This window comes from Heterodontus francisci, chromosome 2 (genome assembly GCF_036365525.1).
Source record: "Heterodontus francisci isolate sHetFra1 chromosome 2, sHetFra1.hap1, whole genome shotgun sequence".
Taxonomy (NCBI): domain Eukaryota; kingdom Metazoa; phylum Chordata; class Chondrichthyes; order Heterodontiformes; family Heterodontidae; genus Heterodontus; species Heterodontus francisci.
Window position 1 is genome coordinate 78,363,992 of NC_090372.1, and position 24,518 is coordinate 78,388,509.

General features: G+C 42.1%; 1 protein-coding gene across 3 annotated transcripts in view; it reads left to right on the plus strand.

The window, feature by feature from the left end:
* The window catches only part of LOC137379640 (WAS/WASL-interacting protein family member 3-like), a 106,338-nt gene that overhangs the window by 61,256 nt on the left and 20,564 nt on the right, over positions 1-24,518 (plus strand). For all 3 annotated transcript variants that reach the window (XM_068050768.1, XM_068050757.1, XM_068050772.1), the window contains exons 3-5: positions 13,743-13,875; positions 14,399-14,518; positions 23,355-24,203. In XM_068050768.1, coding sequence (XP_067906869.1) covers positions 13,743-13,875; positions 14,399-14,518; positions 23,355-24,203 — 1,102 coding nt within the window. The remainder of the gene's footprint in view (positions 1-13,742; positions 13,876-14,398; positions 14,519-23,354; positions 24,204-24,518) is intronic.

The window sequence follows — 24,518 nt, forward strand, 5'->3', positions numbered from 1 at the left end:
AGTCACAAGAGTCTGAGCTCAGTCTATTCTTGTTGAATGTTCCCCAAACGCATCCCAATGTGCACTCTCAATTCATCCATAAATGCAATGTTCCTTTCCACATCGTGACCAGGTCCGCAGCATGATCCAGTTGCCTTCGTTGCTTGAATGCTGACCTTAAGTCTCAAGGATTGTTTTCTCGACGGCATGTTTTACATGAAAAGAAATAAAGCAAATCAGTCAGAACTTGCCTCCCTCCATCCACTGAAATTACTGTTGTGCACACCTTTTTAAGTTCTGCAGTGAAGGCACCAATTGATAACGTCGCCAATGAAGCACTTATTACCCACCTCAGATGCAGGAATCAGCACATCCTTGCGTCCTCTCCTGCACTGCCTCCTTTGCTTGAATGCCGTCCTTAAGTGTCAAGGATTGTTTTCTCAAGGGCACGTTTTACATGAAAGGAAATGAGGAAAGAACATCAGTGTCAGAGCTTCCCTCCCTCCAATGAAATTACTGTTGAGCATGCTTTGTGTTCTGCGGTAAAGGCATGTACTGATAACACCGCCAATGAATCACTTAGTACCCACCTCAGCTGTAGGAGGCAGGATGATGTTACTGCCCCTATCTCGTGATGGTTCAATGCTGCTCTCAGAGAAAACATGAATGATGTGAGGGTGCTGGAAAAGAAGCACATTTCTTTTGGGCTATGAACATAAAACTGGTAATTTAGCCCAGCAGTTCCCTGCTCGTGGTTATGTTACTCGTGCGTCTTCCCATCCATTCCCATTTAATCCTGCCTACTACTATCACCAGTTGTGTTCACAGCAAGAGCATTCACATCTCTGCTACCACTGGACACAGCATGCTTGTTTCTTTTAGTGCTCAGTCTCTTCTTGCTGAATGTTCCCCAAGTGCTTGACCCCTTTGGATGCCCTCTCTGCTTGACAGGCAGCAGCTGGCAATTGCGGAGTCTCACAAGGCTCTGCATGGTTGTTTCAAAGGCGGATGGGGAAACAGGTGGCTGTGTGCCCATGTGCACTGCTCTGATGGGTGTAGGAGCAGGTAACTGTGTGCCCATGTGCACTGCTCTGATGGGTGTAGGAACAGGTGGCTGTGTGCCCATGTGCACTGCTCTGATGGGTGTAGGAGCAGGTAACTGTGTGTCCATGTGCACTGCCCTGATGGGTGCAGGAACAGGTGACTGTGTAACTGAGCAGCAAGGAGAGGGTACCGCAGGTAGGGGAAGTGGATCTTTGAACAGGCAGGCATATGTATGGTCCATCAGATCATTAGGCCAGGGGGTGAGACGCTCAGGATCCAGGGTTTGTGACACGTGACTGATGTCCAGCGCGTGGCCACCTCCATCCGAAGGTGCTTCCGGGCAATTGTTGGGCATAGTAAATGGTTCCATCTCATCAGCCAGTCCTTGCTGCCAGCGGAGAGTCTGTTGCTGTAGCCAGTCCAGTCTCCTCACGGGAAACATGAGATGAGATAAGAAATACAGAATGCACTCCATTAAAACGTTACAAAAACGAAAGTGACCGTTAAGACGGTAGGTTGCAGCACATGTACTGCCTGCACACAGCAACTCACAACAGGGACTGGAGAACATGCGGTGGCCCAGACAATGAAAATGTTTTCAAAGCAACGTACAACAGGGACTGGAGAACATGCGGTGGCCCAGACAATGAAAATGTTTTCAAAGCAACGTACAACAGGGACTGGAGAACATGCGGTGGCCCAGACAATGGAAATGTTTTCAGAGCAGCTTACAACAGGGACTGGAGAACATGCGGTGGCCCAGACAATGAAAATGTTTTCAGAGCAGCTTACAACAGGGACTGGAGAACATGCGGTGGCCCAGACAATGGAAATGTTTTCAAAGCAACTTACAAAGGCAGAGCAACTTACCTTGGGCATGAGACCGTCTGCGCATGTGCGCACCGCAGCGCATCCTGATGACGTCGGCGATGAAGTAGCGTTGTCATGAATTACTTTGTAATTTTAAACACACTGTGTTTTGAGCTCCCCCCTTGTGAATCCTTGTTCACAGCTTTCCAATTATAGGGCAAAGAAATGAGCACAAACAGGCTTCCTTAGGTTTAAAGAAGAAAAGTGAAATTTATTAAACTTACTTAAACTTAAACTCTAATACGGTTCACGCCTATGGATATATGACGCGCCCACGCTAGCATGCACACGCGATACACACATGCAAATAAGGGCAGAAAAGAGGAGAGGAAAATATAGTAGAGAGGGGTTTGAGGCAATATCAGAAGAGTTTCTTGTTTACTGTGCTTCGAGCTCACTTGATTGTAGGTAGTCTTGCTGTTCGTCAGGGCTCAGTGTTCTTCTTAGACCTTGTTCACGTAGGAGACTTTTCTCTCTTTGAGGTTCACGTGTTTTCACAAGATTCAATTCTGTGGGAAAGAGATGGAGGCAGGCAGGAATGGTGAGGTCCTGCTTCAGTTCCAGGAGCACACGGCTTTCTGAGTTTCAAACACTCTGTTGGAAGTTCAAATTCAAAAAACTCCAACAGTCAGTCATGTGACTAAACTGGCCTGACCACGTCTGTTTGTGTATTCAGCCATCTTAGTAGTTGACCTGGAATGCTTGAACGTCTGGTACTCAGAAGTCCATTGTGGAGTAAATTGGAGCAGGGAATAGCTCCTTTCTCCTTTGAAGTACTTGTCTGTTGATATGCTAATATCTCTCTCCAGCCAAAGTCTCCAATTGTTTTTATAAAGCAAGTTCTTCCTTCACCATCAGCAGTTTAAAATCAATGTTCATGTGGCAAAATTATATGTGCCTCAGTCTTGGCAGGTGTGGGGTTTACCCAACAGTGCGATAGTGTAAAATGGGTGATAATGAATCAGAAGTCGATGGAAATAAAAATCATGGGTGATGTAAAACGGGCTGCCGATTCATTATCATCTATTTTTCACTGGTCAAACTTACCCCTACTATATTTCCTTCCTACGTTTAGTAATTGTTTATATTTTAAATTATAAACTATGTCTAAACCTAAAAGTACTGTTTAAATTCTATTGAGAGTTAATTAAAGGTTGATTTAATGTTTTTCAGAGTTACTAAGAACAGTGATTAATTTCTAAAATGTGCACACTAAACCTGCACAACATGATATCCAATAATGTAACAACCTGAATTATTGATTCAATCAGGTGTGAATTGCAACAATGAACCATTTAGGTAGATGAAATAGCAATGGGCAGTGGATTAGACATCAATATTACCAAAGAATGGAATGTCGCAGATAAAACAAAGCTAGACTTACTGACAAATTGCTGGAAGTCCTGCAAAAATAACTCTGGGAGAGGAAGGATAGAGTTTGTGGGAGTGATCTTTCCCACCCCCTCCACCAGCAGCAACTGGTGCAGCAGGCAGTGAAGGAGGTAGTAATGTAGTTGCTGGGTCCAGGTCACACTTGAGTTGGCAAACTAATACGAGAAAAATGTCACACATGAAGACATCTGATAAGGTAAGCCAACATTACTATTACGCATCATATGTTCCTCCTATTAGTAGACATTCAAGTAAGCCATCTCTGCCAGCATTTTAAATTGTTCTACTTGGAAGAAGCAATGCAGTATGAGGAAGTTGCCCAGAGGCAGTACTGGCACAATAGAGTCTGTGCAAAGAATACTTCATATGAATGGGAAAATTGAGATGTCATAATGATTTGTAAACAGGAGGATGGACTTACACACTGGTCAGTTACAATTAGGATGGATCCTGAATAGTCTGTCTGGGAAATGTTAGAAATTTGGGCTTTTACTCAAGATATTTATTGCAGATTCAGTGCCTTGGCCCACTCTCATATGGAAGCCCTCACTTTTGTTATGAGCCAGAGCATGCCTTTATCTGTTCAATATCTAAGTAACTTGCAGTGATCCCAGAGATTGAATGCAAAACTTTTATTGATGTTGTTACGGCCAGGTGAGAAAGAGGTCTAGGGTTTCCTTTCAGCTTTCACCTGGTCTTACTGTAACAGGGTTTAATTTTAAACACTCTGTGTTTTTAGCTTCCCCTTGGTGATCCTTGTTCACTGCTTTCCAATTATAAGGCAAAGAAACCAGCACACACACAGGTTTTCTTAGGTTTAAAGAAGAAAAGTGAAATTTATTAAACATAAACTTAAACTCTAATTCAGTTAATGCCTACGGATACACGATGCACCCATTCTAGCATGCATATGCGATACACACATGCAGAAAGGGACAGAAAAGAGCTGAAGAAATAAAGTGGAAAAATTTGAGGCAATACCTGAAGGGTTTTTGTTCCGGGTCTTCGAGCTCACTGTCGAGTCCTTGCTTGTAGGTAGATCTGTTGGGGCCCAGTATTCTTTTTAAACCTTGTTCACTGTAGGAGACTTTTCTCTCTTGGGGTTCATGTATCTTCAGTGGGTTTTTGGAGTTCTGTGAGACAGAGATGGGAGCAGACAGGTGAGCCAGCCAGGAGGGGTCTTTTCTAATCCAGGAGCAAAGAGCTTTCTGTCGGCTTTCAGTTCAAAACTGTACAATTCAGAAAACCCCAACTGGTCTGACCATGTCTTGGCTATGTGTATTGTGTGTGTCAGGGAATGGTCCTATGTCTACAAACACTGTCTGTTAATATGCAAAAATGTCTTTCCAGCCAGGGGCCTGGCAACCCCTTGTAACAGGCTTTCTCTTCTACCCAGGAACAATTTGAAATGTAATGTCCAAGTGGCAAAATTAATATACCTCATTCTTGACAGGTGGAGGCCTGCATGACCATGTATATTGGCTACTGGTCCACTTAAATAATGGGTGGAATCTTCCTAGCTCTGCGGAGGCAGCTTTGGAGGCGGGGCTGGAAGCAAATTTTGAAAGCTGTGTGTCAGCTCTGTTCCCTGACGCATTCCCGTCTCCGTGTGCTTTTGCCGGAGTGGCAGCGGATACTCGCCCAGCACCAGCGGGTAGCCAATTAGGGTCAATTAAGGACCCACTTTGGGCCAAGGTGCAGATGCTGCCTGGATTTTGCTGGTGTTGGACCGGCGTCCTGCTGAGTTAGAAGGCCGGCAGCAACTGGCAGCAGGCCAGAGGGCTAGTGGTCCCTCATCTCACTGACCCCATTATTGAGCCGTATGAATACAAAGCTACAGCTTGGGCCATGACCATTCCTCTCCACATTGATGTCCCTAAGAGCTGGGCCTTCCTTATGTTTAAATCTTCAGCAGGCTTCCTAGAATGCCTCCATTTTGAGGCACCCTCATGCTCCCCTACCTGCATCAGCAGCACCCATGCTTCCCGGTGGGGCTGCTCTCCGCCCAGTGCTGCAGGCCCTATGATTGGGCCTCCTGCCTTGGGAACCTGCCCATTGTCCCTAATTGGATGGAGACCGCGGAGGCGGCCCATTAATTGGCCACCTCCTGGAAGATTCCACCTGTTGGCGCAGCTCTGACCCATGTGGTGTTGGGACCCAGAAGCGGTCCCGAGACCTGAAATTTTTCAAAGGGCATAAGATTCCACCCGATCTTCCTCGATTTTAGAAGTGGTAGACAAACACTTCATTAAACTATGGCTAAGCCTATGAACTGACAATGTTATTAAATAGTGAACACCTACATAAATGGAAGCAATAATGTATTGAACATTGGCAATAGATACAGACTTCATTATCCCATCTCAGATTTGCAATGTAAACTGGACTGGGCCAGAATACTGGCCAGATTTTGCTGCCAAACTAAAGGTGAGTCTAATGGCATTCACATTTATTTATGCATAAATGGTACAGCAACTTCTGGTGAGGAGCAGACAAGTGGCTAAATGCAAATATCCAAATGTTGCTGTTCAAAGTTGTGGCATTTCGCCATTAGTGTCACAAAAGCAGCATTTCACAGTCTGCCTCACCATTGACAGAAATAAACTGTCATGAAGTTGCTGAATTTGCACAGTAGATATGAACTGAATCCACTGCAGATATTTATTGCTGATAATTAATGGCACGATAAGTGTTAATGACTGTAAATCAACCTCTTTGGCATCGAAAATGATCTATTGTAAGAGTCGAATCTCATTTCTTTAGGTTTTGAATTCTTTGGGGAGAATTTTCTGTCTCTCTTTTTCTCTTGCTGTTAAGTTAATCTTTTTGTCCCTCTCCTTCAGTGCCTGACTTGACATTGAATTAACATATTGTTTGCCTTTGCTCCATGACCTTCTGGTCGGTTATTCTCTGTGACCTTGTCCTTTGTTATCTCTTGCCCCATCCCCGCTTTACTTGCTTAAAACCTTTTACATTTCTAATATCTGCTAGTTCTGAAGAAGGGTCACTGACCTGAAACGTTAACTCTGCTTCTCTCTCCATAGATGCCGCCAGACCTGCTGAGTATTTCCAACATTTCTTGTTCTTATTTCAGATTTCCAGCATCCGCAGTATTTTATTTTTATTGACATTGAATTAACTCCCTTTAATTCCCATCCTTCTCACTCCTTCCTTTGTTTATTTGCCAATCCTTAAATCTCATTGGTTAAGGAGATACTCTGTAGCTTTCCCTGTTCACTCAAGTCCCAAATGTCCTGTTTCCCTCATTGTAATGTTTTCCACTCGCACTTGCAGCAACTGAGTGGGAAAAATTATTTTGAGCTGAAGGGTTGCAGGGGCAAGTCTAGCTAATGGAAGAGGCTCTAGCAAACACAGCCCAATAAGTTTTGTGTGTGTGTGTTAGTAATTGTCTGTGGAGGTTCTCTAGTTTATCTATGTCTTTCTGATGGATCCATACAGACTGTACAATTTGAACAAGTCAAGCTGAGAAATATTTTCCAAAAAAATGACTGGAAGAATTTTTTTAAAATATTTGTCCCTTAAAAAAGAGGTGCCAATGAAACACATATAGAAATAAACCGACAACATGCTAGTATTTGAATTGTACTTTTCCTTTAGATGCCTAGCCAGACATGGGCAGACGTCCTTGCATGCTTATTTATGAGAAATGCCCGTCATGTAAAACTTAGCCTAACATCATTGTCCTGATAACTATTCCAGGTTCAGCAGGTGCAGAAACATCATGCGTCCTTTCTGCAACCTCCCTCCTCTACACCACACCAGACGGTGCTGTGAGGAGTAGTCATCCATTGCATAGATTGTATTTTTCCTTGCTTGCACTCCTTCAAGCAGTACTTCCAATAATTTGGTCATTAAAATGTTTTCCCTTAACTGTTCCATTTTTATATACTACCTATGTAGTAACATTTGGGAGCTTGCTAAGGTTGGTTCAGTGTGTAAGACCCTTTTCACATCCCCTTTGTACCAGATATTCTGGAATTTGTCAATCAATAGTAACCAATGTGTGGAATTCAGTCCCACTTAGTTGATCCTGCTCTGATAATTATCTCTGTGATTGAGCATTGCTAAGGCCTGCCATCTACTGGTCCACAGGCTGTCTAGTTTGGAAACATAGTGGGGGGACTGTATCCTTTCTCTATCAGTGGTGTCAATGATCAATTAGTCCTTGACTTTTGAAAGAGTCTCAGAGCCTCGCTTCCATTGTTTGGAGTCCGGGAAAGCACATTTCTGGCAACCTGCAGACCAAAGTGTCAAATGTGATAAAGGTGATTGTATTTGCCATTAAATTAATAATTTCCTTGAATTCAATTCTTACCCATGTGTCAACCCATAATCCCTTTCATATAAGAAATGTTATTAACTTAGCTACTCCTATTAAATGCTCCCCTAGTGGCTTCAGCAAAGCTGGTGGAAGGCTGCTGTTGCTCATTTTGGAATCTTGAGATGCTCGGGGCTGGCAACCTTAGGGAGCTCGAGCCCAAGAGAGTCTGGCTGCAGTCTATAGCACTTCAGCATTATAGCACCTGGCCCAGCTGGCTTTCCAGCATCATGGTGAATTTTTGTTGACGGGTTGGCGAGGGAGTCAACATACTGACATTCTGAGAGAGAGCAACATGTGCTGTTTCCATGGTATGTGGCTTATCCCTCCCATTGATTGCTGGAAGAACAGATAATTGGAGATGAATGATACCTCGAAAGCAGATATCTATACAGTCCGCTAATCCCTTCAAGGTGGAGCACACATTACAGCCCAGAGTCTACATGGCAGCTGTTTGGGCTTTCGTCAAAGCTACAAAGGCTAGTAACACAGACACCTGGTATGTGGGACCAGGAGCAGTGTCATTGCAGGTAGCTACATGCTCCCAAGCAGACAGCAGAGTGCTGATGCCGTGGAACAAGATGCCACACAAAATGGAAGCGGACCCCTCCATAGTTCTATCAATGGTGCGGAAGTACCTTGACAGGCCTTTCAACATCTTGTATGATTGTATAAATATTTGAAAAGGGAAAATTTGCAGGGCAATGGGGAAAGAGCAGGGGAGTGAGACTAATTGGATAGCTCTTTCAAAGAACCAGTGCAGGCATGATGGATGGAATGGCCTCCTTCTGTGCTGTATGATTCTATGAATTGCCTTGGTGACACAAGCCATTTTCTTCTCACGGCTGGGTCCTGAAGTCAGCATCTCAGCCTTGCTTAACAAAGCTGGGAGAGGACCTCGCCCTCTGACAACCCATCTTCTGGGCAGTCCCTGCAGCATTATCTATTCTGCTCAATCATGCTTATTCACCAAGTACAGACCCCTCTTGCTTTCGGTTTAACCCACCTACAGTGCCAATCTCTGTACTGGTGTATGGTAGTGATAGAGTATGTTACAATGTGTCCTCAACCAGATTGTTCTCCTCTGAGGTGTCTTGAGAGGCATGCTGCTGATAAGGACCTAGAGGAAAGAGAAAAGAGACAGGGGTTAGCATGGCATTGACTAGTAGAATAGTAGCAGGTGACATACTGAAGTTGTTAAGCAGGTTGAATGTGTGATGTTTGAAGTACATGAAGGGGCACAAGTTATAGGCAGACATTCTGCTTTGATAAGCCACCTGGCTCAATACAATAATCATCGCTTTTGAAGGGCCATTGATTTCAAGGGCTTCTTTCTGCATCTTGGTGAGAACTATAATGCTGGATGGTCTCTCCTGGTCTTATTTCTCTCCTTCGCATGCGCTGCATATTTTCCTGTAGAAAAAAAGGCAAGAGTTAGGAACATAGAAGCATAACAGCAGGAGTAGGCTATTCAGCCCATTGAGCCTGTTCCACTCTACAAAACGATCATGGCTGATCATCCACTTCATTGCCTTTTTCTCGCACTATCCTCATATCCCCTATGTCATATGTATTTAGAAATCTGTAAATCTCTGCTTTAAACATACTCAATGACTGAGCTTCCACAGCCCTCTGGGGTAGAGAATTCCAAATATTCACAACCCTCTGAGTAAAGAAACTTCTCCTCATCTCTGTCCTAAGTGTCTTCCCCCTTATTTTGAAATTGTGTCCCCTGGTTCTAGACTCCCCAACCAGGGGAAGCATCTTACCTGCATCTACCCTGTCTATCCCTTTATTTATTTTATAGGTTTCAATGAGATCACCTCTCATTCTTCAAAACTCTAGAGAATACAGGCCCAGTTTCCCCAATCTCTCTTCATTGGACAGTCCTGCCATCGCGGGAACAAGTCTGGTGAACCTTCGTTGCACTCCCTCTATGGCAATAACATCCTTCCTAAGGTAAGGGGACCAAAACTGTGCACAGTACTCCAGGTGCGGTCTAACCAAGGTTCTATACAATTGAAGCAAGATTTCACTACTCCTATACTCAATCCTCCTGCAATAAAGGCTAACAGACCATTAGCCGTCTTAATTGCTTGCTGCACCTGACTTATTGACAAGGACACCCAGGTCCCTTTGTATATCTACACTTTCTAATCTCTTAGCATTTAAGAAATACTCTGAGCAAAGTGGAAAACCTCACATTTTTCTACATTATATTCCATCTGCCATGTTTTTGCCCACACACTAAGTCTTTCCAAATCCCCTTGAAGCCACTTTGCATCTTCCTCACAATACACATTCCCACCTAATTTTGTGTCATCCGCGAACTTGTAAATACTACATTTGGTCCCCACATCCAAATAATTGATATATATTTTGAACAGCTGGGGCCCAAGCACTGATCCCTGTCGTACCCTACTAGTCACAGCCTGCCAACGTGAGAGTGACCCATTCATTCCTAATCTCTGTTTTCTGCCTGTTAACCAATCCTTAATCCATGTCAGTATATTACCTCCTATCCCATGTGCTTTAATTTTGCTTACCAACCTCCTGTGGGGGCTTTATCAAAGGCCTTTTGAAAATACAAGTATAACACGTCTACCAAGTCCCCTTTATCAATTCTGTTAGTAACATCCTCAAAAATCTCCAACAGGTTTGTCAAATGTGATTTCCCATTCATAAATCCATGTTGACTATGCCCAATCAGATCATTATTATCCAAGTGTCCATTTATCACATCCTTTAGAATATATTCTAGCATTTTCCCAATGACTGATGTAAGGTTAACAGGTCTGTAATTCCCTCCTTTTTGGAAGATGATCACCAATGCATCCACTATCTCCATAGATACCTTTCAACTGGGATGTAGAATATCAGATCCTGGGTACTTATCAACCTTCAGCCCCATTAATTTCTCCAATACAACCTTCTTACTAATACTAATTTCCTTCAATCCTTCATTCCCCCTAATCTCTTGGATCTCTAATTCTGGGAGATTTACTTTACCTTCCTCAGTGAAGACAGACACAAGGTAATCATTCAGCTTCTCTGCCATTTCTTTATTCCCCATTATAAATTCTCCTGACTCTGCCTAAAATGGACCCACATTTGTCTTAGCCAAACGTTTTCTTTTTACATACCTATGGATGCTTTTACAGTCTGTTTTTATATTTTTTGCTAGCTTACATTCATATTCTATTCTCCCTTTCTTTATCAGTTTCTTCGTTCTCCATTGCTGTATTCTAAAATCCTCCCAATCCGCAGGTTTACTACTATTTCTGGCAACTGCATAGGCCTTTTCTTTTAATCTTATACAATCCTTAACTTCCTTTGTTATCCACGGTTGACTGCCTTTTACTTTTGGGTTTTTGTGCCTTGAAGGAATGTATGGTTGCTGTAAACTATGTAATATTTCTTTAAAGACTATCCAGTTAGTGAGTGGCTACTGAAAAAGAAAGTGCACTTGCATGTCGCACATGTACTGAGAGGGAGAAGAAGCGAGACACAAGCAAGATGTGGTGCTGTTGAATGTAAGGTGGTAAAGTGTAAAATAAAGAGTCAAGAGAGCATAAGAAATAGGAGCAGGGGTAGGCCATTCGGCCTCTCGAGCCTGCTCCGCCATTCAATAAGATCATGGTTGATCTGCCCCAGACCTCAACTCCTCTTTCATGCCAGCTCCTCATAGCCCTCAACTCCCCGCTATTTCAAAAATTTATCTACCGCCTCTTTAAATACTTTCAGTGATCTAGCCTCCACAATTCTCTGGGGTAGAGAATTCCAGACATTCACTACCCACTGAGAGAATAAATTCCTTCGCATTTGAGTTTTAAATGAGTGTCCCCTGATTCTGTAACTATGTCCCCTAGTTCAAGATTCCCCCACTAGTGGAAACATCTTCTCAACATCTCAACACCCTGTCAAGCCCCCTCATAAGAGTTCATTATATTCAATTTCTACCATGTGAGAACAGAATGCTGTTGTGAATGCTGCAAGCAAGAGATGAGCATGTGTTTGGAATGAGTAGTCGTGTATTGGGCTTGGTTGTAAAGCATGCGAAAGGTTATTGTTCTGAGTGCTGGAGGGGTGGGTGGGCTGGGAGAAGTACTGTTGCTAGGTGTTACTGACAGATAGTGAAATACATGAACCCATGTTGCTTTTGCCAGTTCACTGAAGTATTTCCTTCCATTGAATCAATGTATCCTTGAATCGTGGGGATGTTGCTCCTGGAACACGTCATCTCTGCTGCCTCCCTTCGGGTATGGTGTCTGTATGTCTTGTTATGAGGAGTAGAACGTCCCTCCTTGCTCTTGAATCTTCCATTAAAACCTCCAGAGAGGCATCAGAGAACTTAAGGCAGCCTTGCAATGTTTCATTGTTCACAAACCAGTCTGTCAGAAGTGAATGTAACCTCCCTTTAATTTATTTTATTTATTTAGAGATACAGCACTGAAACAGGCCCTTCGGCCCACCGAGTCTGTGCCGACCAACAACCACCCATTTATACTAACCCTACAGTAATCCCATATTCCCTATCACCTCCCTACACTAGGGGCAATTTACAACGGCCAATTTACCTATCACCTGCAAGTCTTTTGGATGTGGGAGGAAACCGGAGCACCCAGCGAAAACCCACGCAGACACAGGGAGAACTTGCAAACTCCGCACAGGTAGTACCCAGAATCGAACCCGGGTCCCTGGAGCTGTGAGGCTGCGGTGCTAACCACTGCGCCACTGTGCCACCCATGAGGTGCATTCAGGCTTTCAATAGGCCATTGGAGGCCCACTGGGAAAATGGGCAGGCTGCCTATTGACACAATGGGGTGGGCAGCCCATCAATAAGATGCAAATGAAGTCCAGGAATTAAAATAGCTCGAGGCTCAAATTGATAATGTCAAGGGAGTTTGGCACACATCCCACCTGTTTCCATCCAACTCTCACACATTTCTAATATGTTGGACATAAAAGAAGTTGTTTGACAACCGATGATGATGATGAGTGTGAGCACAGAAAGATAATGCATCAAATTTATTATAACTGGTGAGTGAATGTCACCTGCGTGCATTACACTTGTTCTTGCTTTTTTAACTCACTTCCGTGAGTTTTTGTACAGCAAGTTGCTGCAAGTGGCAGATCGAAATGATGTGGTACCCCCCGCCCCCCAAGGGGAATCTGGGTCTTGTGTGAATAGGACAAGCAATTATGTATCTCCTTAACTAATCAGATTGAATAAGTGTTAACGAACAGCAGAAGAGTCCATACCGGAAGTGTAATCTAGAATATGAATCCAATGTCAAATCAAGTATAGGAAGCGAAATAAAGAGAGAAATAAAGTCTGGATTAAGAGAGAGAACAAAAGAGACACAAAGGAAATGTAATTTACATTTTTAAAATCTCCAACAACAATTAAAAGCTGAAAGAATGAGACACCACATTTGTAATAGTTACTTTTCAAAGAGTTTGTATGGCAGTAAGTAAGACTTGTCACACCGTTAAAAAAGGTACTTAGACTGAAATGGACAAGCCTTAACTTTCTGTGGGGAGTTCAGACCCGATCTACAATGTCAGAACAGGCTGTTCAGTACATTTGAAAGGGGTGTCAGATGGTGAGATGCCGTTTTCACACAGCTTACAGAGGAGCAGCGCATCTCGAACAGCAACTTCCAGATTTCCACATTTAACTATGCATCTGCACCGTTTGAACTTGCTGTCTGATTTGCGACATTATTTTTACAGTAAATTTTGACCTAATGTAATTTGACTCGTATCCAGATCATCTGGCACATTGGTAAAACAATCTCAGAATAATTGGAAGCTGCGAAGATATATTAGACTATAACTTAAACAACCTACCTTATCCAGGAAAGGCACTTGCTGGCAGGCCCAAGTCTCTTTGTACGGTAGTTATGGGTTTTGTCGCTGTCCGAAGCCAACTCTGGTAAACTGACAACTGTTACCGGATACAATTTATCTTCTTATAAGACAACATGCGAATGCTCTGTAATTTTAGTTTAATCAATATTTTAATGTAATTTCAGATTCAACTGTTTTTCTTGTATTTTCTTCAAGTTTTGTTTGAAATCTAGAAGAATTATAATGGGTTATGAATTTCCTACAGGCACATGTAGAGCTTCCCAAACAAAACAAAGATGAACCAAAAGGACGGAGTGCTTTGCTGGGAGATATCCATAAAGGAGTACAGTTGAAAAAGGTGACACAGGTCAATGACAGAAGTTCCCCGATTATTGACAGTAAGTGCTTCACTCTGGCACTACAGCAGTTCTGTGAGTCGTCATACACAACTCAGCTTTCATATACTTAAACCTTAAATCTGTTAAAGGGACTTAAGATATGAGTGATGATAGGTTCAATGCATAGATAGTAATGTTTTACATAAATTGCTTGATTATTTTAGTACATAAATTCACAGAGGTACATCTTGCTAGCACGACGGCAAAATAAATTAATAATTTTAAGTAGTACATAAGAAATAATTTTGTGGGCTCATGTTTCCAATAGAGAGCTTCTCCCACCAAGGGCAAATATCAGAAATTGCAAGACACACTACATGCAACTTATTGACTATTTACATGTAATCAGAAAATTTGGGAAAGTTGTCTCCATAATACACCCTGCTCCCTAAGGTTTAAGAAATTTTAGGAAGTGTTTTTTGGAATGTATTTCTATAAATCTTAAAGGAGGTTCTGATGGGTGCGGCTATTATAGAGTAAGTTCCTAACTGTATTTTAGACATTTATTTTTATTTGTCTGCAGAACCTAAGAGTGGAAATGGTATAGGAGCTGTGGGTGGAGGAGCAGCACCAGCTGCCATGGGTGGCTTGTTTCAGGGAGGATTTCCTGTTCTCAGACCTACAGGACAGCGGGATGTTTCAGGTAGTCCTGTTTGATAACTTTAAAACATGTTTTGGGTAATTTTATGATATACTCCTGGTGTGGAGACTCACCTGACCATAAGAACATAAGAAATAGGAGCAGGAGTAGGCCATTCAGCCCCTCAAGCCTGTCCCGCCATTCAATAAGATCATGGCTGATCTGTCCCAGTCCTCAACTACTCTTTCAGGCCTGCTCTGCCTAACTCTCGACTCCCCGAGATTTCAGAAATCTATCTACCTCCTCCTTAAATACATTTAGTGACCTAGCCTCCACAATTAACTGAGGCAGAGAATTTCAGAGATTCACCACCCTCTGAGAGAAGAAATTCCTTCGCATCTCAGTTTTAAATGTGTGCCCCCTTATTCTGTAATTATGCCCCCTAGTTCGAGATTCCCCCATTAGTGGAAACATCTTCTCAACATCTACCCTGTCGAGCCCGTTTAAAATCTTACCTGTTTCTATAAGATCACCTCTCATTCTTCTAAACTCCAATGAATAAAGGCCTAACCTGTTTAGCAGTTCTTAATAAGACAGCCCCTTCATCCCAGGAATCAGCCTAGTGAACCTTTTCTGAACTGCCTCCAATGCTAGTATATCCTTCTTTAAATACGGGGACCAAAACTGTACACAGTACTCCAGGTGTGGCCTCACCAACACCCTGTACAGTTGTAACAGGACTTCCCTATTTTTAAACTCTAACCCCCTAGCAATAAAGGCCAAAATTCCATTTGCCTCCCTAATTACTTGATGCACTGCATGCTAAACTTTTGTGTTTCATGCACAAGAACACCCAGATCCCTCTGTACTGCAGTATTTTATAGTCTTTCTCCATCTAAATAATAATCTGCCTTTTTATTCTTCCTACCAAAGTGGATTACCTCACATTTTCCCACATCGAACACCATCTGCCAAATTTTTGCCCACTCACTTAACCTATCTATATCCCTTTGCAGATTCTTTGTGTCCTCATCATGACATGCCTTCCTACCTATTTTTGTATCAGCAGAAAATTTGGATACACTGCACTCTGTCCCTTCCTCTAAGTCATTAATGTAGATAGTAAATAGCTGAGGCCCTAGGACTGATCTTTGTGTCACCCCACTAGTTACAGCTTTCCAACCTGAAAAAGACCCATTGATCCCGACTCTCTGCCTTCTGTGTGTTAGCCAATCCTCAATCCATGCCAACACATTACCCCCAATACCCTGATATCCTATTTTGTGCAATAACCTTTTATGTGGCACCTTATCAAATGTCTTCTGAAAATCCAAATACACAACATCTACTGGTTCCCCTTTATCCACTCTGCTTGTTTTATCCTCAAAGAACTTTAACAAATTCGTCAAACATGATTTCCCTTTCATAAAACCATATTGACTCTGTTTGATTGCATTATAATTTTCTAAATGTCCTGCTATTTCTTACTTAACAATCGACTCAAGCATTTTCCCAATAACTGATGTTAAGCTAACTGGTCTATAGTTTCCTGCTTTCTGTCTCCCTCTTTTCTTGAATAGGGGTGTTACATTAGTAGTTTTCCAATCCGCTGGTACCCTACTAGAATCCAGTGAGTTTTGGTATATTATGACCAATGCCTCCACTATCTCTGCAGCTAAAACCCTTGGGTGTAGGTCATCAGGTCCAGGCGACTTGTCTGCCTTTAGTCCCATTTGTTTGTCCAGCACCTTCTCCCTCGTGATAAAGATTGTTACAAGTTCCACCCTCCCATTTACATCTTGTTCATCTCTTATTGTTGGGATGTTTATAGTGTCCTCCACCATGAAGACTGATGCAAAATATTGGTTTAAATTATCTGCCATTTCCCTGTTCCCTGTTATTAATTCCCCATTCTCATCCTCTAAGGGCCCCACACTTACTTTAGCTACTCTCTTCCTTTTAATATACCCATAGAAGCTCTTACTGTTTGTTTTTATATTTCTTGCCAATTTACTCTCATAATCAATTTTCTCCCTCTTTATTAGTTTTTTAGTCATCCGCTGCTGGTTTCTAAAAACTTCCCAATCCTGTGGCCTACCACTCGTTTTCGCCGCATTGTATGCCTGTGTTTTTGATTTGATACTCTCCTTAACTTCCTTTGTTATCCATGGGTGGTTCATCGTTCTCTTCGGGTCCTTCCTTCCGACTGGAATAAATGTTTGCTGAGTGTTATGAAATATCTGCTTAAAAGTCTGCATCTGCTCATCTACTGACTTCCCCTGTAGTCTATCTGCCCAGCCCGCTTTAGACAACTCTTTCTTCATACCTCTGTAATTGCCCTTGTTTAAGTTGAAGACACTGGTTTGAGACCCCAAGTTGCTCACCCTCAAACTGAATTTGAAATTCTACCATGTTATGATCGCTTCCTCCTAAAGGATGCTTAACTATGAGATCTCTTTTTAATCCTACCCCATTACACAATACCAAATCTAAAATAGCCTGTTCCCTGGTAGGTTCCGCAACATATTGCTCTAAGTAACAATCACTGAGGCACTCTACAAATTCGTCTTCCATGCTACCCTTGGCAATTTGATTTGTCCAGTCTATATGCAGACTGGAGTACTTTAATATAATTTGACAATTAGCTCAAATTCAGTATTCCTGGCAGGTGAGTTTTGGTGTTGTGGAGCACAACTGCTCCTAATAATGGATAGCTAGAAATAATTACAGTGACTAATATGAGGATTCAAACATTGGCCTGTCAGGTTTTTTGATTTTGATGATACCTATTCAGTGGGGTGGTAGTTCCAAGTGCACCAGTGTTCCACTCCCGACCTAGGCCAATTTTCATATTTACCATATTTTAGAAATTCAGTGGGACTCCTGTTTCCATTGAGGTGCCACCTGAGTGACACAAGAAATGCAAGCAACAGGCTCAGGTACCTAGGAATATAGGAACAGGAGTAGGCCATTTGGCCTTTCGAGCCTGCTTTGCCATTCGATAAGATCATGGCTGATCTGATTATGGTCTCACCTCCACTTTCCTGTCTGCCCTTGACTCCCTTATCTATCAAAAATTTTAACTCAGCCTTGAATAAATTCAATGACCCCACCTTCGCTATTTTCCAGGGAAGACAATTCAAAACATAGAAACATAGAAAATAGGAGCAGGAGTAAGCCATTCGGCCCTTCATTATGATCATGGCTGATCTCAGTAGCCTGTTCCCGCTTTCGCCCCATACCCTTTGATCCCTTTAGATCCAAGAGTTATCTCTAACTCCTTCTTGAAAACATACAATGTTTTGGCCTCAACTGCTTTCTGTGGTAGTGAATTCCACAGGCTCACCACTCTCTAGGTGAAGTAATTTCTCCTCATCTCAGTCCTGAAAGGCTTACCCCATATCCTTAGACTATGACCCCTGTTTCAGGACTCTCCGACCATCAGGAACATCCTTTCTGCATCTACCCTGTCAAGTCCTGTTCGAATTTTATAGATAAAATTATATGCAAAAGACTAATGACCCTCTTGAGAGAAAAAATTATCTTCATCTCCATCTTAAAAGGGAGACCTCTTATTTTTAAATCATGTCCCCTAATTCTAGTCTCCCCCGCCACCACCACCCGCCCCCCCCCCCCCCCACAAGAGGAAATGTCTTCCCAATATCCAGCTAATCAAGTCCCCTCAGGATCTTGTATGTTTCAAAAAGATCAGCTCTCATTCTTCTAAACTCCAATGGGTAAAGGCCCAACCTGTTTAACCTTTCTTCATAAGGTAAGTCCTTCATCCCAGGAATGACTCGAGTGAACCTTCTCTGACCTGCTTCTACTGCAATTATATCCTTTTTCAAATAAGGAGACCAAAACTGTACACAGTACTCCAGATGTGATCTCACCAACCCCCTGTGCAACTGCAGTAAAACTTCCCTACTTTTATATTCCATTCCCCTTGCCATAAATGGCAATGTTCCATTTGTCTTCCTAATCACTTGCTATGCCTGCATACTAACTTTTTGTGATTCATGTACCAGGACACCCAGATCCTTCTGTACCACCGAGTTCTGCAATTTCTCTCCATTGAAATAGTATGCTGCTTTCCTATTCTTCCTTCCAAAGTGGACATGGTCACATTTTCCCACTTTTACTCCATCTGCCAGATTTTTGCCCACTCACTTAACCTATCTATATCCCTTTGTAGACTCTTTACCTCCTCATGACAACTTCCTTCCTATCATGGTGTCATCGGCAAATTTAGCTACCGTACATTCGGTCTCTTCATCCAAATCATTGATATAGCTTTTAAATAGTTGAGGCCCCAGCACTGATCCCTGTGGCACTCCACTAATTATAGCTTGCCAACCTGAAAAAGACCTATTTATCCCTACTCTCAGCTTCCTGTTAGCTAAGCAGTCATTTATTCATGCTAATATGTTACCCCCTACACCTTGAGTTCTTATTTTGTGTAGTAACCTTTGATGTGGCACCTTATCAAATATATTTTAGAAATCCAAGTACACCACATCTGCAGGTTCCCTTTTATCCACCATGCTTGTTACTTCCTCAAAGAACTCTAATAAATTAGTCAAACACGATTTCCCTTTCACAAAACCATGTTGGCTCTGCCTGATCCCATTATGATTTCCTAACTTTCCTGCTATTACCTCCTTAATAATGGATTCTAGCAATTTCCTACAACAGATGTTACACTAACTGGCCTATAATCTCCTGCTTTCTGTCTCCCACCTTTCTTGAATAAAGGTGTTACATTTTCTTTTTTCCAATCCACTGGGTTCTTTCCAGAATCTAAGGAATTTTGGAAGATTATAACCAGTGCCTCTACTATCTCTGCAGCCACTTCTTTTAAGATTTTGATGTAGGCCAGCTTTAGGTCTAATAGTTTTCCCAGTACCTTTTCCCTGGAGGTGGTGATTGTTTTAGGTTCCTCCCTCCCTTTTGCCTCTTGATTTTGGGAAGTTTTCTAAGTCTTCTACAGTGAAGACAAACACAAAATACCTATTCAACACTTGGGCATTATTAATTCCCCAAACTCACTCTCTAGAGGACCAATGCTTGCTTTATTTATTCTTTCCCTTTTTAAATGCTTGTCGAAACTCTTTCTATCTATTTTAACATTTCTGTCTAGCTTGCTCTCATATTCAAATTTCTCCCTTTGTTTTAGCCGTCCTTTGCAGGTTCTTAAAACCCATCCAATCTTCTAACTTGCCATTAACCTTCGCAGAATTGTACAGTGTTTCTTTCAATTTGATACTATCCTTAAATTTCTTAATTAGCCACGGATGATGCATCCTTCTCAAAGACTCTTTCTTTCTCACTGGGTTAAATCTTTGTTGAGAGTTATTAAATATCTCCTTAAAAGTCTGCCACTGTGTCTCTATTGACTTACCTGTTAACTTAATTTCCCAGTTTACTTTAGCCAACTCTGCCTTCATACCCTGATAATTACCTTTATTTTGGTTTAAAACACTAGTTTTAGACCTGCAGTTCTCCCCTTCAAATTGAATGTGAAATTCTATCATGCTATGATTGCTGTCACCTAGAGGCTCTTTTACTTTGAGGTTATTGATTAATCCTGTCTCATTGCACATTACCAGGTCTAGAATAGGCTGGTTGGTGCGAGAACGTATTGCTTTAAGAAGTTGTCCTGAATACACTCTGTGAACTCATTTTCCAGGCTTTCTTTGCCAAACTGATTTGTCCAATCTATATATAGATTAAAATCACCCATAATTATTGCAGTAACTATCACAGTGTGCCAGAGTCAGCTTGGGGGCAGCTGAAGAGGACAGCTTAATATTTTGTATATTTTGAGGGGCTGAACAATTAAATCAATCATCCTGATTTATTCCCTTGATTTACATTCCCTTTGAACATGCCCATCCAATTTGGAACAGATTTATTCAATGTTCCCTATCAGTCTGAGTGCAATAGCTCTCTACCCAAATCCACGAGTTATGTTGGGGAGCTGGCATAACTATAGTGGAAAATCTGTGCTTTGTTTATAATGTCTTAACCTGCAGGTTAGATTGAGACATTTAAATATAAAACATCATTTAAACTCTGAGATTGGATTGCTGTTTTGAAATCCAATATGTCTGTTGATTTAAAAAAAATGTCTACTGTTCATTTGGGATAGTTTTGGTTTTAGTATTTGTTTTGTTGATTGTCATTGTAAATGCTGACCACCAGTGCACACTGTATTACTGACGTAAAATGATGTTCAGACTGAAGGATTAACATTTTTGGTAGTATTGCTACAAGTCACTTCGATGATTTTCTCAATTTTGTCATGATGAATTTAGTGTTCCTGAAAATGAGAGGTGTCGGTGCAGCAAAGTTAAGTGCTTTCCCATTCAGGTCCTATTAAGCATTCCTAACTTGGCTATGGCATGGTTTAACGCAGAATGAATTTCCCTCAACTCAACGCGAGGAAAGTGCATCCCCAACCTCAGGAGAGATGTATAATCTTTCCATACTAGCCATCTTGTGATCTCATCAAATGAATTGCCCATTACTGCCAAATTCAAGGGACTTTAATGGGCCCCATTAGGAACAGGGTTGAGACAGCCCAAATTTGTTTCACATTGGACTCCGACAGTTAAGAGAATAATAATATTCACATCTCATCTGCCAGACCTGCATTCAAACCTAGAAGTAAAGGGCTGGTGTACTAATCCACTGCAGTATCCATTCCCTTAAGTCATTTTCAATTGATAACAGGGCAATTCTATTCCTCTTATATTTATGTCCTAATATATACAGCATAAAAACTTGATATTTTCATGGATTATAAGAGATGTACAGAAAAGTTGAAGTTATCACATTCTCTTAAAACTGTTCCATGGAGCATGAATCCCATTTCAGATGATGGTAACTGTTTGTTATTTGATATTAAAAGACATGTGAGAAAGAAAAACTTGCATTTATAAAGCACCTTTCATGACCACCGGACATCTCAAAGCACTTTTGCTGAAGGCACTGGCTATGGGGCCTGACAACATTCCAGCAATAGTACTGAAGACTTGTGCTGTAGAACTAGCCTCGCTCCTAGCCAAGCTATTCCAGTACAGCTACAACACTGGCATCTACCCGGCAATGTGAAAAATTGCCCAGATATGTCCTGTGCACAAAAAGCAGGACAAATCCAACCCGGCCAATTACCGCCCTATTAGTCTACTCCTGATCATCAGCAAAGTGATGGAAGGGGTCATCGACAGTGCTATCAAGCGGTACTTGCTCAGCAATACCCTGCTCACTGACGCTCAGTTTGGGTTCTGCCAGGGCCACTCAACTCCTGACCTCATTACAGCCTTGGTTCAAACTTGGACAAAAGAGCTGAACTCAAGAGAGATGAGGTGAGAGTGACTGTCTTTGACATCAAGGAGTCCAAGCAAAACTGGAGTCAATGGGAATCGGGGGAAAACTCTCCACTGGTTGAAGTCACACCCAGCACAAAGGAAGATGGTTGTGGTTGTTGGAGGTCAATCATCTCAGTCCCAGGATGTCACTGCAGGAGTTCCTCAAGTCAGTGTCCTCAGCACAATCATCTTCAGCTGCTTTATCAATGACCTTCCTTCCATCATAAGGTCGGAAGTGGGGATGTTTGCCGATAATTGCACAATGTTTAGCACCATTCGCGACTCCTCAGATACTGAAGCAGCCCATCTCCATGTGCAGCAAGACCTGGACAATATCCAGGCTTGGGCTGATAAGTAGAAAGTAACAATCATGCCAGGCAATAACCATCTCCAACAAAAGAGAATCTAACCATCACATTCAGTGGCATTATCATCACTGAATCCCCCACTATCAACATCCTGGGGGGGGTCACCATTGACCAGAAACTGAACTGGACCAGCCACATAAATGCTATGGCTACAAGAGCAGGTCATGCAAGGAGAGGCACATCATAGGCAACATCTCAAAAGTTATTTATTCCTTGCAGGAGAACAAAATTGTCCAATATTAGATTATTGATCACCTCTGAGGTTAAAGACTTTTCCTGCCTTTGACGTTTAGGCCCAGCATGAACCATTGCTTGTTGTTAGCAGGAGTTTGTATGACTGGACCTATTGAAGGGTGTGCTTGCTGCAATTTCTCTGAATGACTATATGCAGCCCCAAAATCTGTCTTGCCATCCATCTGCATGACTTGCCCTCCCATATCTGACAGGGGTTTGGGCTGCAGGCTGCATGTGATGGAAGCTGTCCAGACTGGATTTCCACCTCAAATTCCTGTGCTCAATCCACCTGCTCTCCATCATCCTCCTCCCAACCCAGAGTGGCCTATTCTACATGCTGATGGGGCAGTGGAGAGAATAGATCGTATTTTAAAATAAATAAAATTCTGATTGCCACATGCATTTAGGGCAGATTTTTAAAATAAAACAATGCTTTTTTATTTACATTTCTTTAATTTACTTTTCTTTTTTGTGAACTTGAATTTCCAATTTGCTGGTCGGCAGGGACCATCATCAGTAATAACGATACTTAGTTACACATAGCAAGTAACCTGTACATTGACATCACTCTAATATTACTTATATTGAGGTAAGAATTTCTTTAGTTGCTGTCTGTAATGATACTGCAAATGCACTGATGAATGTTTCCTCTCTCCAGGATTTCTAGTGACATTTTGAATATTTTTTTAGAATTTGTTTATGGTTTTACTAGAGATATGAAACAGAAAATCTACACAAACTATTTTACAATATTATTACACATTATAATGCTGACACCACCATATTTTCACCATGTCTTCCATTGAAGTTTTGATAAATTGAATTCATAGAAAGTATAATTGTCTACTGCAGTGAGATAGGATTTAGTTAACAAAAATTCAGATGTGTGTGCTTTTTAATTATAACTGTGATTGTTAATTTCAGAGAGAGGTTCTAAACCAGCTGTTCAATCTTTCGGTATGAAAATGCAAGCATCAAGATACCCAGTCCAGAATGAAAGTGCCAGAAATGATAAAAATACATCCAACCAACCTGATCGTTCAGAACCCTTTGATTTATCTAAAGTGCAAAGGGCAATTCAAGGGCGTCTTAATGTGTCGGCCTTCGCACCACCTCCGATTCCTGTCACTCCCCCTTCATGTCAGGGTAAATCTCTATCAATCTGTCCCTCTCCTACACCCTCTTCTTTTTTCAATAATAAACCTACAAAATCAGTAGCAACAACTCAATCCTCTCCCCCTCCAGTTGCTCCTTCTCTTCCTCCCCCTCCTCCTCCACTTGCAAGTGTTAAACCATTTAAATTTCAATACACACAAGCAGCACCATCACCTCCACCATCACCTCCACCACCTCCTCCACCACCACCTCCTCCACCACCTTCTCCTCCACTTTCCCATAATTTCCAAGACCAAGCAGATTACATATTCCCTGCCCCACCTCCACCTTCTTTACTTTGTATTGAAGACTGTACAGATTTTCCTCTTCCTCCACCTCCACTACCTCCAGCTCCTTCCTTTACTCCTTACAGTAAACCTGAGAACCCTCTACCACCACCACCTCTTTTATTGAGCAATATAGAAGTTCCTCCACCCTTGCCTCCAAAATTACCAAGCTTTTCCAACAGACCAAGTATGTCTTCAATGTTTCCTGGTCCCCCACCACCAACACTGCCACCGTTCCCTGCCCACGGTCACCCTGGCTCAAGTTCTTCATCTGGCCAAATGCCATACCCAACCCAACTGTCTGCAAGGGAAATCTCAGCTAGACCTGGAGGTAAGAACTAGTTGATTATTTAGCAACAATGGTTCTTGTTTTTTGTTATTCGTTCATGGAATGTGGGCATCGCTGGCTAGGCCAGCATTTATTGCACATCCCTAATTGCCCTTGAACTGTGTGGTCATTTCAGAGGGCATTTAAGAGTCAACCACATTGCTATGGGTCTGGAGTCATATGTAGGCCAGACCAGGTGAGGACAGCAGATTTCCTTCCCTAAAGGACATTAGTGAACCAGATGGGTTTTTACAACAATCGACAATGGTTTCATGGTCACCATTAGACTAGCTTTTTAATTCTGTATTTTTATTAATT